The following is a 12,487-nucleotide window of genomic DNA, read 5'->3' as shown; positions in this document are numbered from 1 at the left end:
AATCAGAGTGGAGTGACGCTTTACCAATTGTACTCATTGGAATCCGTTCAACCATCGAAGAAGATATAGGATGTACAGCCGCTGAACTAGTTTGTGATTCAAATTTAACATTACCAGGACAACTAGTCAATCAAGAATCAACAACATCAAGTGATCCTAATCGTTCCGTGAGCCGTTTATTGCAAACGATGCGAAATATCAAGACAATTCTCCCGCGCTAACATAACTAAATTAATACTGAGTAAATTATTGCGACTGAAAGTCATTGAACAGAACTCACTAAACTAGAACCGCCGTAAATTAATACGTAAATTTCAAAATAAATTTTCTTCCATATACGTTGTATTCGATTTCGCATCCACAACAACTCTTCAAACTTCCTATTATTCTTCGAATTTTCTTTTAGGTAATTTGTCTAGTGGTGAACACTTGCGTGTTTTGATTAAAGGAAGTATTCTATCGGGTGATTGGATTCACGAGGCTGTCCTCAATTCAAACGTGCCAAACGTTTACGATCGTCTCAAGGAAGCAATCCTTAGACTCTTTCTGCCGTCAAGAGAGGATCGGTTGAGGACCTTGTTAGCACGTCCCCCTATGGGTGATGCTAAACCGAGGTACCACCTCATGCGCCTGCAATCTCTCATAGGAAATACGACAGTTGACTCAGAGATTGTCAAAGAATTGTGGCTCGAATCCCTACCAGCTGGTATCCAACCAACCCTTACGGCTCTGCTCGAGGACAACCAACTCAACAAAGTGGCCTCCATAGCAGATAGGATCCTAGCAAGAGCTAGCACCCGAGACAACTATATAGTTGCCTCAACGTCACATTCAAACAACGACTCAATGCTTGTCGACCTGTGGCTCATAGGGATAGGGATAAATTTTTCCACACCCATCTCAGCTTCCGAGACCGATCTAACGTGATAGAACCGTGCGTCCGCCGACACGGGTCACGTTCTCGTAAAGCCGTAACAACTCGTCCTAAGCGGGCATCTTCCAAGCCACGCCAAAAGGCGGCTTCGGGAGCGAGTTCAAGTTGGTGCTGGTTCCATCGTGCCTTTGGGGCCGGTGCTCGCCATTGTCGAGCTCCCTGCTCATACATGGCAGGACACTCCCGAGCCGGCGAGTAAATACGGCTGTACTCGCCGGCCCTTCACATCAGCTTGGCCGTTTACGTGCATGATTATCGCACTAACGCTAGGTACCTAATGGATACAGGTGCCCAAGTTTCTGTCGTACCTATTGGTAACAACAAGTCTCATGCTACAATGCTTCGACTACGAGCTGCGAATGGCTTAGTCATTCCTACCTATGGTACACGACAGCTTACGATCAATCTGAGCCAACAGGCTTACGAAGGCCTTCTTCACGTGATTTCCTGTCACAAAAAGACCTTCGAGGTTGATCGACATGGCCGCGTCGAGATAGTCAGCGTTGATCTTCTCAAGCCAGCACACGTCGACTACAGACTGATAAGCCGAGACTGCTTGCTAGATCCATCAAATCCTCTAGCGGGATCTCTGCGTCTACTTCGGATCTCACGCTAGATGCATCAGAGACCTTATTCTCATGTCCCAGTCAACACCACGTGTCATCTGCCCCGTCTACGGACGAGAATTTCGTCTCACGTCCAGACCAGCAGACCACGCAGCCTTTGACTGCGGAGGAGATCGCACGCTCACGAGGTTCGAACGAGACTACCCTCTCACGTTCCGGTCGCCGAGTACGCTTTCGTGACTAACCTCATAACTAACAACCGATACGGTATAGGACCCTACCCCAATACTACACACATGCTACACTTTTCTCCTTTTCCTTGATTTTATATTTACCCCGTGCCCACGCCTCCTACCATCGCCCTATTGGTACCGTCAACCTTGGCGAAAGCTGGCCTGATCATTTACGCTCTAGTCAACTCACTCAGTCGATCTCTGTGGCTGCAAATACGTATGGTATATATTTGGTCTCTAACGTGGTTATTATAGTCGCCCCTGGTTTCTTGGTTCAATCTGGTTCTTTCCTTCGTCTGCAGTGTTTCTGGTCTGGAACCCTTACGAGCGCAATCCTCAGATTCTGGATACAAACCATTCTGGTGTAGCATGCTGACCCAAGCAAACAATACAGTACGTTTCTCCTGGTACTATTCTACGTCAAAGACCTTTGGTGGCAACTCGAGGATCATTGATCGCTTCCTGTTCTGCCAACGTCTTCGTCCTACAATCACACCTTCGCGATCAGTCCCACGAACGAAACCGCTAGGTATCGAAAGTGTAAACCCTTTCTAGCGAGGGGCTCCTACTTTTCTCGACGGGAAAGCGATTGGTATGATGGAACAGGTAGTATCAAGCAGATGTATGAATATACATTCAATTGACAGGTGTTGTAAACAAAAATCATTTTATTCATTGCATGTATCAATCTACTAATCGCTAACAGTTATTCCAAAGTAGAACGAAGATTATGGTCGTCGAAAGTGCTCAATCAATAATTCTCTATTTCGAAAGTATCCAGATAATCAATACTATTACTTACATTATTGTCAACTCTGTTTTACATGGTAACAATTTTTATACTGCCTCGAAAACGAACATAAATGAATCCTAGTTGGAATCCTTGACAGTTAAAATTCTTATATATCGTTATAAACTATTTAAATATCTCATCACATTTGAACTTAATCGGTCACAGAGTAGCAACCACTGTCAAGTCCTTTAGTTATGATCGAGTCGAAATATGTCCACCACACCGAATGACTGGACACTCTTCGCAAAACATACCTGCAGTCTTGAATGAATTGTTGCTAGGTGTAGGATTCGAATACCGAAGACCTAGCTTCTTAAATTGAAACGTTATCCCAGTGGCTCAGTTGGAACGTCTCTCATTGAGAAACTTGGTGATATCCGATTACCTCAAACCAATCAACAGAATGTCACATTTACAATTGATTGGTCACTTATTACTGACCGAGGTCATGTGTGTCAAGCCCTTAATGTTGATCAAATTCTACCAAGCAAGTTTCATTGTGGCTATTAGTCTAAGTGACTCAACACCGCGTACACTATTTTGGAATGTAAATTGGTATAATGGAGGTAGTCAACAGGAACATCTAAAACGTACAAGAAGTCGGTCGTGGATGTAAAGAAAAGCGTATAATAGTGGAATAAACGCAATGAATTTGTAGGATTATCGCATAATAGGTAATCTGAGCTTGAAAACCTCAACATCGTCACGTGAGAGATTTAAGCACTACCACCTTAATAGCCCAAAATAGAAAATCAAGTCTGAGAATTTACAAATCCGTGCTCGCTTGATATTCTGTTGTAAGTTGTACCGTCGTATAAATAACTGAGCAAAGTGTATTTCACAACTAACTAAATCACAAGAGTCCTACCGAAAATAGTCCACGAGTATATATTACATAAATGTCATTAAATTACAGGACGCGTCATAATGTGGAAAAACACTTGTTCGAGATTTCTAAGTTTTGAACGGATATTCTCACAAGATAATTAAATCTAAATAAAATATAGAAAATTATTTTTAGTCTTGAGAATAGGACAATGAAACAAAACCAGAGTAAGTGCTTATAGGCTGAAATTTTAGTTGAAACAGTTTGAAATTGAAGGAAAAAGTTTATGCGGAATCAATACTTGTTAAACAAACCTCACACTATTGATCATTTTTAAGTAGTACGCGTAGAGGACAACAAAAAATATTTGCTTCTTTGAAGCGTTGACAGGTGGAATGATTACGACAAATGAGAAATGAATTTTCAGTAAACACTCAGAGATTCTTCAATGAAGAGTCTAACATAACAAACATTTGTGGCCTGCTAACATGATGTGTCAATTGACGCAGATATGTTACAGTTAACATCTTTATTTGGAAAGAAAGCGGTTCTTAGTGTTATTTTCTATCAACAACAGTTATATATCTTAATTGTATTAGACTCAACCACCCTCATATGTACACACCCAACTCTGAGATGAACAATAAAAAGTGATGCACCATGAGATTTTGAGTTCCCAACAATTCCTGAAATTAACTGTACAGTTTGAGACACAGCGCACAATAAAACACTATCTTAATCATTTGATTTTCTGAATAACTAGATGAATTATGAAAAACAAAATCTACAGTTACATGTAGAATTAAAGCATTCAGTAACAAAAAATTGCTAGAGAAATCTTTAAAAACGTAATGAAGTACATATTCATTATGAACTGAAGATAAAAATGAATGACAGGAATAGATATGTGAACTATATGTCTAAGTTTGACTGTACAGTAAGAGATAAGGCGTGTTTAAAGATTCAGAGTAAATATCTTCTAATGTTGTATAGTCAGCATTATCATCATCAAACAATATCCACTGCATACCAACTTTAGCTACACAAGTGTAGTGACCACAACTAACCGATAAGCCACTATGCAAAATCATTGCTTGTAGACTATAAGTTCTGGAAGTGAATTTAGATTTAGCAGAATCATTTGTTGCAGAAATATCATTGTATGTATAGGTTTCTGTGTTTGAAGATGATACCGTAACTGATAAGCGTTCTGGTATATGGACACGATGCATAATTTTTGAACATGTTTGATTAACTCGAGAATATTTAAAAACATTTAGACAAATCAACACATGTGATGAAAGCTGTTGTAATTTTAAGGATCTAGCTTGAACCGTGTGTTTACCACATGATTCACATTTTGTTGATGAAGCAACATGTTCAATTCGAGTAAAATGTGTTTGTATTAGAGTAGACAAATCCGTTCCAGGCTCGGTAATTTCGTCTTCCACTAGTTCCGAATCATTGGACTGTAATGATCATAAAAAAAGCACGTAAAGTATGCGTACTTGATGTTAGACTAAATAAAACAATTGAATAGTTTAGTCTCGTAAAAAAAAGACCAAGACAAATACCATTTAGCAGTAGTGTTTCATAATACTATCACTGTCAACAACAAAAAGTGATCGGACCAGAAAACGAAAGGTCACTGTTTTATTCGGTAAGAACATAGGATGTAAGTTGAAGTAAAGATAATTCAATATGATAGGAACGAATTAAATTTCATAGTCAGGTCTGGATAAAATTGGTGTGTTAATGATTTACAAGACTCTAAATTATCAATCACTTGCGTTTTTAAGTGACAGTGGACAATACTTACCCTTTATGTACCATCTTGTCAATAAGTACGTTAAGTTTGTCGAATTATGCTACCGTTCGATAATAGTTGTCTTATGAACATTAATTATTCGCAAAATAGAATTTAGCCCATATATGTATGGGTCCAATTTGTTACATCATGTTATCATAGCGAGATGAAATCACCAGGCCAAATTACAGGGAAGTAGAAGTAGTGACATGATTAATGGTAGTAGGCAAGATGGAAATATGGAAGATGAACAAAGAGGATGAGAAAATTGTAGGAACATCCTATAGATGATCACAGTGAAAACTGCATCGTTCAGTGAAGCCTCAGAATTACCTTTCACAACACATTTAAAATGATATCATCAAAAATATCAGTTAAAGGAGTTGTACTTTTTTTCGCGCAGCCAGAAGTGAGACTATAATTTATGGGCAATAGTAAAGTGACCATAAGGAACGCCAAACACTTACTACATTCAAACAAGGATTATGAATTAGTATGAGGGATTAGTTTCAGGTGTTTCAGTTAGAAGTTAGGCTTAGAAATTGGAGTGTGCGTTTTCATCACGAACTGAGAACAACTAGTTATATGGATGAACGGATTTGGAGTAAAAATCCAAGAGTTCTTACCGTGAATTTGATTGATTCGTCAATAAAGTGAAGCCCAATTTCGCAATGTAGTTAGTCTTTACAGTTAATAAAAAGATCTATCAAGCAGATGTCTATAAAAAGGTTAATTGATTTAGGTTTTTGCTTGGAGTCTATCAGATCTTTTTGAAGAACTCATTTATAATATACAAATTTGTGTGCTTCATTTTGAACTTTACTTCATTCGCATGATGGTACTACTCGGACGTTCACGCCAAATGAGGTCAAGCGATAAGTAAACTTTAAACACGGGTTAATGGCTGAGTGCTTTATCTACTACTAGGCTTATGAGACATCAGTTCACAGCCGTAACACTTGACATCATGGTGGGGATTTATAGCTATGCTGGTTAGTTTGGTCCTGAAGCTTACATTGTTATCCTTAACAACGTAATCAGTATAGAACTCAGATAGGAGTGAGGTATTCGAATTCATCAACACATGATTGACGTATTTTATTGTCTGCACATTTAATATGACTGACTTTCTTTTCTATCTGAAGTTTTTGTTGATGTTACCCAGAAGGACAATGAAAACATCACAATTAAATAGCCCCGGCTGGCGACTGAAATGATACCAACATAAAATTATAAAAAAATATTAATATAATGCTTCAAGCTTTCAAAGTCCATAGTTTTAAAACAAAAATTGTTTCGTTTGATGAAAAAAGTTGCAGTAAACTCAACAGCTCTTTTGACTACTGTTTACTTCTTCGTATGAAAAATTTCAACCTGATGGGTTCGTTGGGACAATTATAGTAGTAGTATTTTGTACCACGACATTTTCTGGGTGCTATTGTACAAAAGGTGACAGTCAGAATAAGGGAAGTTATGTCTTTTTGATGCGACACACTATACTACCTAATCATATTCAGTAGTTTATATCGGCTAGCCAAACTTAAAACTTCTATTCCACATACTTCTCTATGACACTCAACTTATGATATTGTTTCAATGTTTTAACTAGTTTCTACTCCAGATACTATTTCTACCCCCTTTTGTAATAATTGGCACATTTGCTGCCACTTGGGAGCTTTTTTGATGGGAATACCTTGCCAACTTTGAAGGTATACTTCCTCAATTTGTTGTTAGTAAAAGTTCGACACAGAATTGTGATGAGACATGAATCATAGAATGACTTCTTACTTGGAATTCTCTAACAGTTTAACGGAAGTCCGGACATCTCACGACTGCAGGTCTGTAATAAATCTTTACAGGTCACATGGTTTTCCCTAATAGTACTGTTTTCGAGACGAATTCCATTGTTTTGATTTTGACATTTCACGCATTACTCAGTCAATGATTTACAACAGTTGACAAGATTCCATACATAAAACCTTGGACACAACGCTGATGTAACTTAGTAAGAACGATCGAAATCCTGAAATAAGTCCTGAGCTGCCATCTGTTGTGAAAAGGCTAGAAATTCTTCTTTAACACCACCCGTAAACCTAAGTAAATGGACTGTTGCTTGAAACCTGTTATCCAATGGATAAAGGCGGATAGTATAAACCGTTATCCCATGGGAGCAACATTCAGTTCTCTTACGTTTTAAAGCTCACTGAGCAAACTTCTGACAATAATTACAGTGAGATGTAAAAACGGTAGGCACAGACTTACTTCAGGAATCTTGGTAACAAAACTTGGGTTTTCACTAGGTGCCTGGTCTTGATACAGCAATTCCCGTGGTTTAGTTAGTGGAACGTATAGACAAATAAATTGTTCCTGTCTAGAACTGGAGACATGTTGACACTCTACACAAGAAGTGTGTCTTAACATAGTACCTCCAAAAAGACGCGCAACTACCGACGATGATGATGAGCCAGAGTCGTCATTTAAAGTGTTTTCACCAGGGTTCTGTATAGAGTCAGCTGAACAGGACTGTTTATTTGTATTGTAAGAACGAGATGGCTTTGGTTTGAAATTCGCGTCCATTGTAGATTGAATATATTGATCAGCCGTAAAAGTTGATGAATTGCTATATCACACAATAATTATTGAAATATAAGAAGCATAAAAGACAAAAAAAACTATAAGCTGAAATTTATCATTACAAAAAGGATACACAACTGTTAAAGGAAATTCACTATCATGTATTTTACAAAATATAATTCGTGAATAATTAGGACTTGTTTTGCCAGTTTACAGGAGTAGTATATGGAAATTTCTTTGAAACAATTCATATGACAGTAGAACTGTACGGCAGAATTTATTGTGAGTTGTTCAATTGAGTATACCTAATCAGTGAAACAATCTATATCAAATGATTTAAAATTAACTGTACTAGCCTTAATAATAAACATATAAAACCGAATTCAATGGCTCAGAATATTTAACATATAAGTATTACAACCGAACACTAATGAGAGTTCTGGTGTAATAGTGCAATAGTTAAATAGTAGAAAAACGTCAAGGCGTGGATTATGTAAATAATGGGTAATGCGAAACACAGAACCAGGAAAATGATGGAAGGAAGCAAGGTACAAAATAGGTGACTGTCAGCATCCATTAAAAAATATTGAACTATATCAGCGAAATAATCTAGCCACCTATTCCAACTATTTCATACATTCAATCCGAGAAATTTCAGTTTACTACAAACTTGTAACTCATTTAGTGAGTACAGGTTGATGTACTTAGCTATGAGCAATATTGCGTAAGAGCTCTAGAAATATCACCAAGCTGGATAAACGACAGGTGTTCTGTGTACTGGTATTTTTGTCTGGAAAACCTACAACTATTTGTTAGTCTGTCATTTTACCAAGTGGGTTACCACTTTAAAATAGGTGAGGGTTAGGCAAATCCAAAGACTTATTGATATGTTTGGTGAGAGTAAAGTGTGATTGTTTATTACATATCGACAGACACACTCTTATGTTTCACATAAATTAGACTATTTTATGTTGTAAACTGCTTGTTCACCTACTGCCATTCCATAATTATATCAGTATACGTTGTTATGATTGATCTGTGATTCGGTTGGCATCTTAAGTGTCTAGGTCCACACGATTCAATCATCATCAAGCTATAACATTTATTAGCTGATTGCTCAACTGACATGTTACATTCACATTTTATCTGGTAAAAACGACTTCTTTCCGATTATATCACAAAATTCCAACAAGACTGGCTTAACAACGTAATTGTTTAGTTTTGTAATACTAGAGTACGAAATAAGGACACTTCACGTTTCTATGCACCAACAACTTTCTAAAAGGAATGATTTTTTCAGTCTAGTGTATGAATTATGACAATCGGTTAATCAGGAATTAGTAAACCACTTCAAGGTCACGGAGTATATACCAAAACTAGGATGTTGACTATCGACCGTATGATAACTAATTTTAATAAGGAAAATATCATTTAATATCTTCAAGATCTTGGATTGCTGAGAATACGTAGGTGAGGTCAAACGATACAAAGAACGTCGAGGTACCCATAACTGATGTAATGCATTTATTTATATTTGGTGTCTTCTGATTAATTGAACAGAGATTGTAACCCTACAAGGGTCTTCCTTAGAATAGGCTGAATTTCGTCCAAATAATCAAAAATCACTTGGGTAAACTGTTTTCTGGGCTAGTTGTTCGTCTAATCCTGAAGTTTTGAATGCTGTTCCAAACTACAACAGTATCCACTTTCTTGAGTTACAAGTTGTTTGCAGGACAGAGCAATAAGTGTGCTTCAGGAAAAATCATATTGGAGCGCACTGATTGGTCCTATTTTTAAACAATCAAGGTTAGTGGGAGTGATCCTGGGGGGTCAATAAATTTTCATTCGCACTAGTCTTGCGTTCCCAATTTCAAGCATTTAACATTAGGACCGGGAATAACACAAGCCATTTCTATCCTTTTACTTCAGTGTATAAAAAACTTTGTGTTTCACCTAACGGAAAAATCTTGGACAAGAAACAAATAGACGTATTTTTTTCCAAACAGATCGTTTTTAACGCATTCCTATCAGCACTAATTATATTGAATGACATGTAGATCTATTTTAAAAATACATGAAAATATTTTCACAACGTTTACACAAAAGTAATAACAACTGATGGGTAAACTGTGGTGCGACGATATACAACCAATCATGTGATGGCGCAGTAGTATCCCAAAACTAACAAGAGATAACCCTAAATAATCGCAAATCAACAAAGCATTCGATTAAGGGGGTATTTACTACAGGGGAAAATGGGTCAAACATGCTAACAAAATACTCTCAAATGGAGATATTTTTGTAGGTTATATCAATATATATTAATTGGTCAATCTATTTAGGCTGTGATGCGTGAGAAAAGTAGACATCATGTAACTGACCTTAAAATAAGCTAACGAAACAGTATCATTAGTTACATAGTTCTCTTGTTAATGGAACTATTCTTAGTACTATGAATGCTATTCTCTGGAACGAACTTCTATAATTGACGTTGAACAGTTTAGAGTAAATAACGGGAATGACTATCAGAGAAAGGAAAAAAATTGGATGCTACTGAATTTCAAGAAAAGAAATCTGATTTGTCTAACGGTAGATTTACATTCATGAACTTTAGATGATTAAGGTATGTAGTAACTCTGGTAAATAGGTTTTGATAATTGAAATATTCAAAGAAAAATATATATATATATATCACGTTTAATTGAATCATATGATAGATACGAATCACTTGAAATATATCGACCTATCTACTAGAAAAATTAATAAACAATCGTAGCGAAGAACCAATCAGATATCAAACGTGAAATGGTCAGACTACATTCACTTCTATAGAAACAACTATATTTGGATTTTTCTTTCACTAAAGAAAATATGTATTACACATGTGTATATTGTGGTGCACGTAAATACTACTGATAATCAAACGTATTTGTACATCCGATAAGCTAGTGGTATTTCACATTGTTTCCATCGTATGAGATATGTGAACTCTACATATATAAGTTAAATATATGACTGCTGAAAACATTACACATTATAACTACGAGCAAATGTGAAATCAAACTGAAATTATTACGTAAAAAGTAAAATAATCTAAAATCATGCTGAATGTTTACTTCAACTGATATTTATTCCATAGTATGAAAATGAACAAAACCAATACAATGCAAGTAGTTATACGTAAGTTGCTTAGTCATAATAACCAGACACTTACTTTCATCTGTTAAAGTCGTTATACCACGCAACCAGATTAAGATGAAATTGTTAACACAAATCCCAGAATAATAAAAGTAGTAACGGTATCAGTGATAGTAGAAAATATTAAGCACAGACAGTATAATTCAGGGAGAAAGAATCCACAAAATAAAAGTCTTAAAAACCCAGGAACTAAAGTCAGTCACCTACAACATGGGACTGGGTACATATATGCTCCGTTCAAGTTGCCTTGTCTCATTAGAACAACAAGATGAATACCGAATTCATAGAAGCAGTTACTTCAATGATAGTAACATATAAAAAAGTAATTTTAGTCTCATGGTTTAAGGGAAGATAAAGAGTGTATACACCTACGCCATTGTGATTGATTCTGAGCCATGTCACTCAGATTCTCCAACCACTGGTTACGATAGTTGCGCGGACCCCAACCAATTAGTCTGCATCTATTAACATGGCTCAGACCAAAAGTTAGTGACTTTATGGACTGATGCCACGTTTTGGTTTCACCGCCCTTAACTATCTTCCATCCGTCTCCAACACTGGTCAGTGTTGCGCGCCGTGATGATCGGTGCTTAGGCATGTGTAATACATGGGCCCAACCATCTCGGGTCTATGGAGATTCACAACCTCATCAACTGATTTACCATGATTCCCTAATACCCTGTGTCTAACCTCACTATTACTTACCCGATGATCCCAGGAACTGAAGCGCGACAAAGAATGAATAAATTTGCCCTATTAAAGAAGATGTAGAACTCGCACCCAACGTCTCCAATCATCGGTTGTGGTATTCGTGCAGACCTTAGCCAGGTAATCGGGACCTACCAACATGGCTTATTTCAAGAGATAATGATTTTATGGACTACTCACTGTCTTCTCGTGGCGGGCGGTGATATTTATGAAGTTGAGAGGACGTAACGCGAATGCACAGTGCCTACACTGGGTTGGTAGGTGAGATGGATCCACTTAGTGGACTTAGAAAACCGTGATTTCAAACAAATGGTGAACATTCGCTCCACAATCCTGAGGGAACAAATGGTGTACGAATATATTCTTCATCGCTGGCTATCATGGGATTTTGAAGTCAAAGGCTCGGGAAGTAGCCCCTTAAGAAAACCACCTGCTTTGGTTTGGGCAACCGGAGAGTATCCCGACCCACACACAAATTTAATGGTTTGTGTGGTGTACATATATAATTGGGGCTCCTTTGTACAAATGTTTATATGTTTAAGTAAATGAATAAAAAAATCATGGGCTAATGTTATGTACTAGTTTAAGCGCGTTCAATCTACTAACCTACTTCCAAACTACCCAACACTGAGAGTTGAGTAGTGATGTAAGGAATAATAAACATATCAGAAGTATGAATGGTATTGGTTGGGTGATGTCGTCATCTTGCGTAGGGTGATCTAACGCTACTTACTTTGCATTAGAAGAAAGAAAAAAATAACACATTTGGACAAAACAATTTATATAGGGAAGAATGAAACCATTGCAAAAAACATCCATTTTTATTTAAATAACTACTAAACACTTAC

General features: G+C 37.1%; 2 protein-coding genes across 3 annotated transcripts in view; both read right to left on the bottom strand.

Moving 5' to 3' along the window:
• The window catches only part of Smp_083530.1 (calpain-7 (C02 family)), a gene marked incomplete at both ends in the record, with an annotated part of 55,041 nt that overhangs the window by 37,491 nt on the left and 5,063 nt on the right, over positions 1–12,487 (bottom strand). For both annotated transcript variants that reach the window (XM_018790751.1, XM_018790752.1), the window contains one exon: positions 7,422–7,779. In XM_018790751.1, the coding sequence (XP_018645992.1) occupies positions 7,422–7,779 (358 nt within the window). The remainder of the gene's footprint in view (positions 1–7,421; positions 7,780–12,487) is intronic.
• Smp_188070 (ubiquitin carboxyl-terminal hydrolase of the cysteine proteinase fold, putative) lies at positions 4,090–4,584 on the bottom strand (the record flags this gene model as incomplete). Its single annotated transcript, XM_018790753.1, has 1 exon — positions 4,090–4,584. The coding sequence occupies one exon, from the start codon at positions 4,582–4,584 to the stop codon at positions 4,273–4,275; it is 312 nt and encodes a 103-aa protein (XP_018645993.1). The 3' UTR covers positions 4,090–4,272.

Source organism: Schistosoma mansoni (assembly GCF_000237925.1).
Source record: "Schistosoma mansoni, WGS project CABG00000000 data, supercontig 0037, strain Puerto Rico, whole genome shotgun sequence".
NCBI classification, from domain to species: domain Eukaryota; kingdom Metazoa; phylum Platyhelminthes; class Trematoda; order Strigeidida; family Schistosomatidae; genus Schistosoma; species Schistosoma mansoni.
Note: the sequence above shows the minus strand (reverse complement) of the source record. Positions and strands in the feature narration are given on the sequence as shown.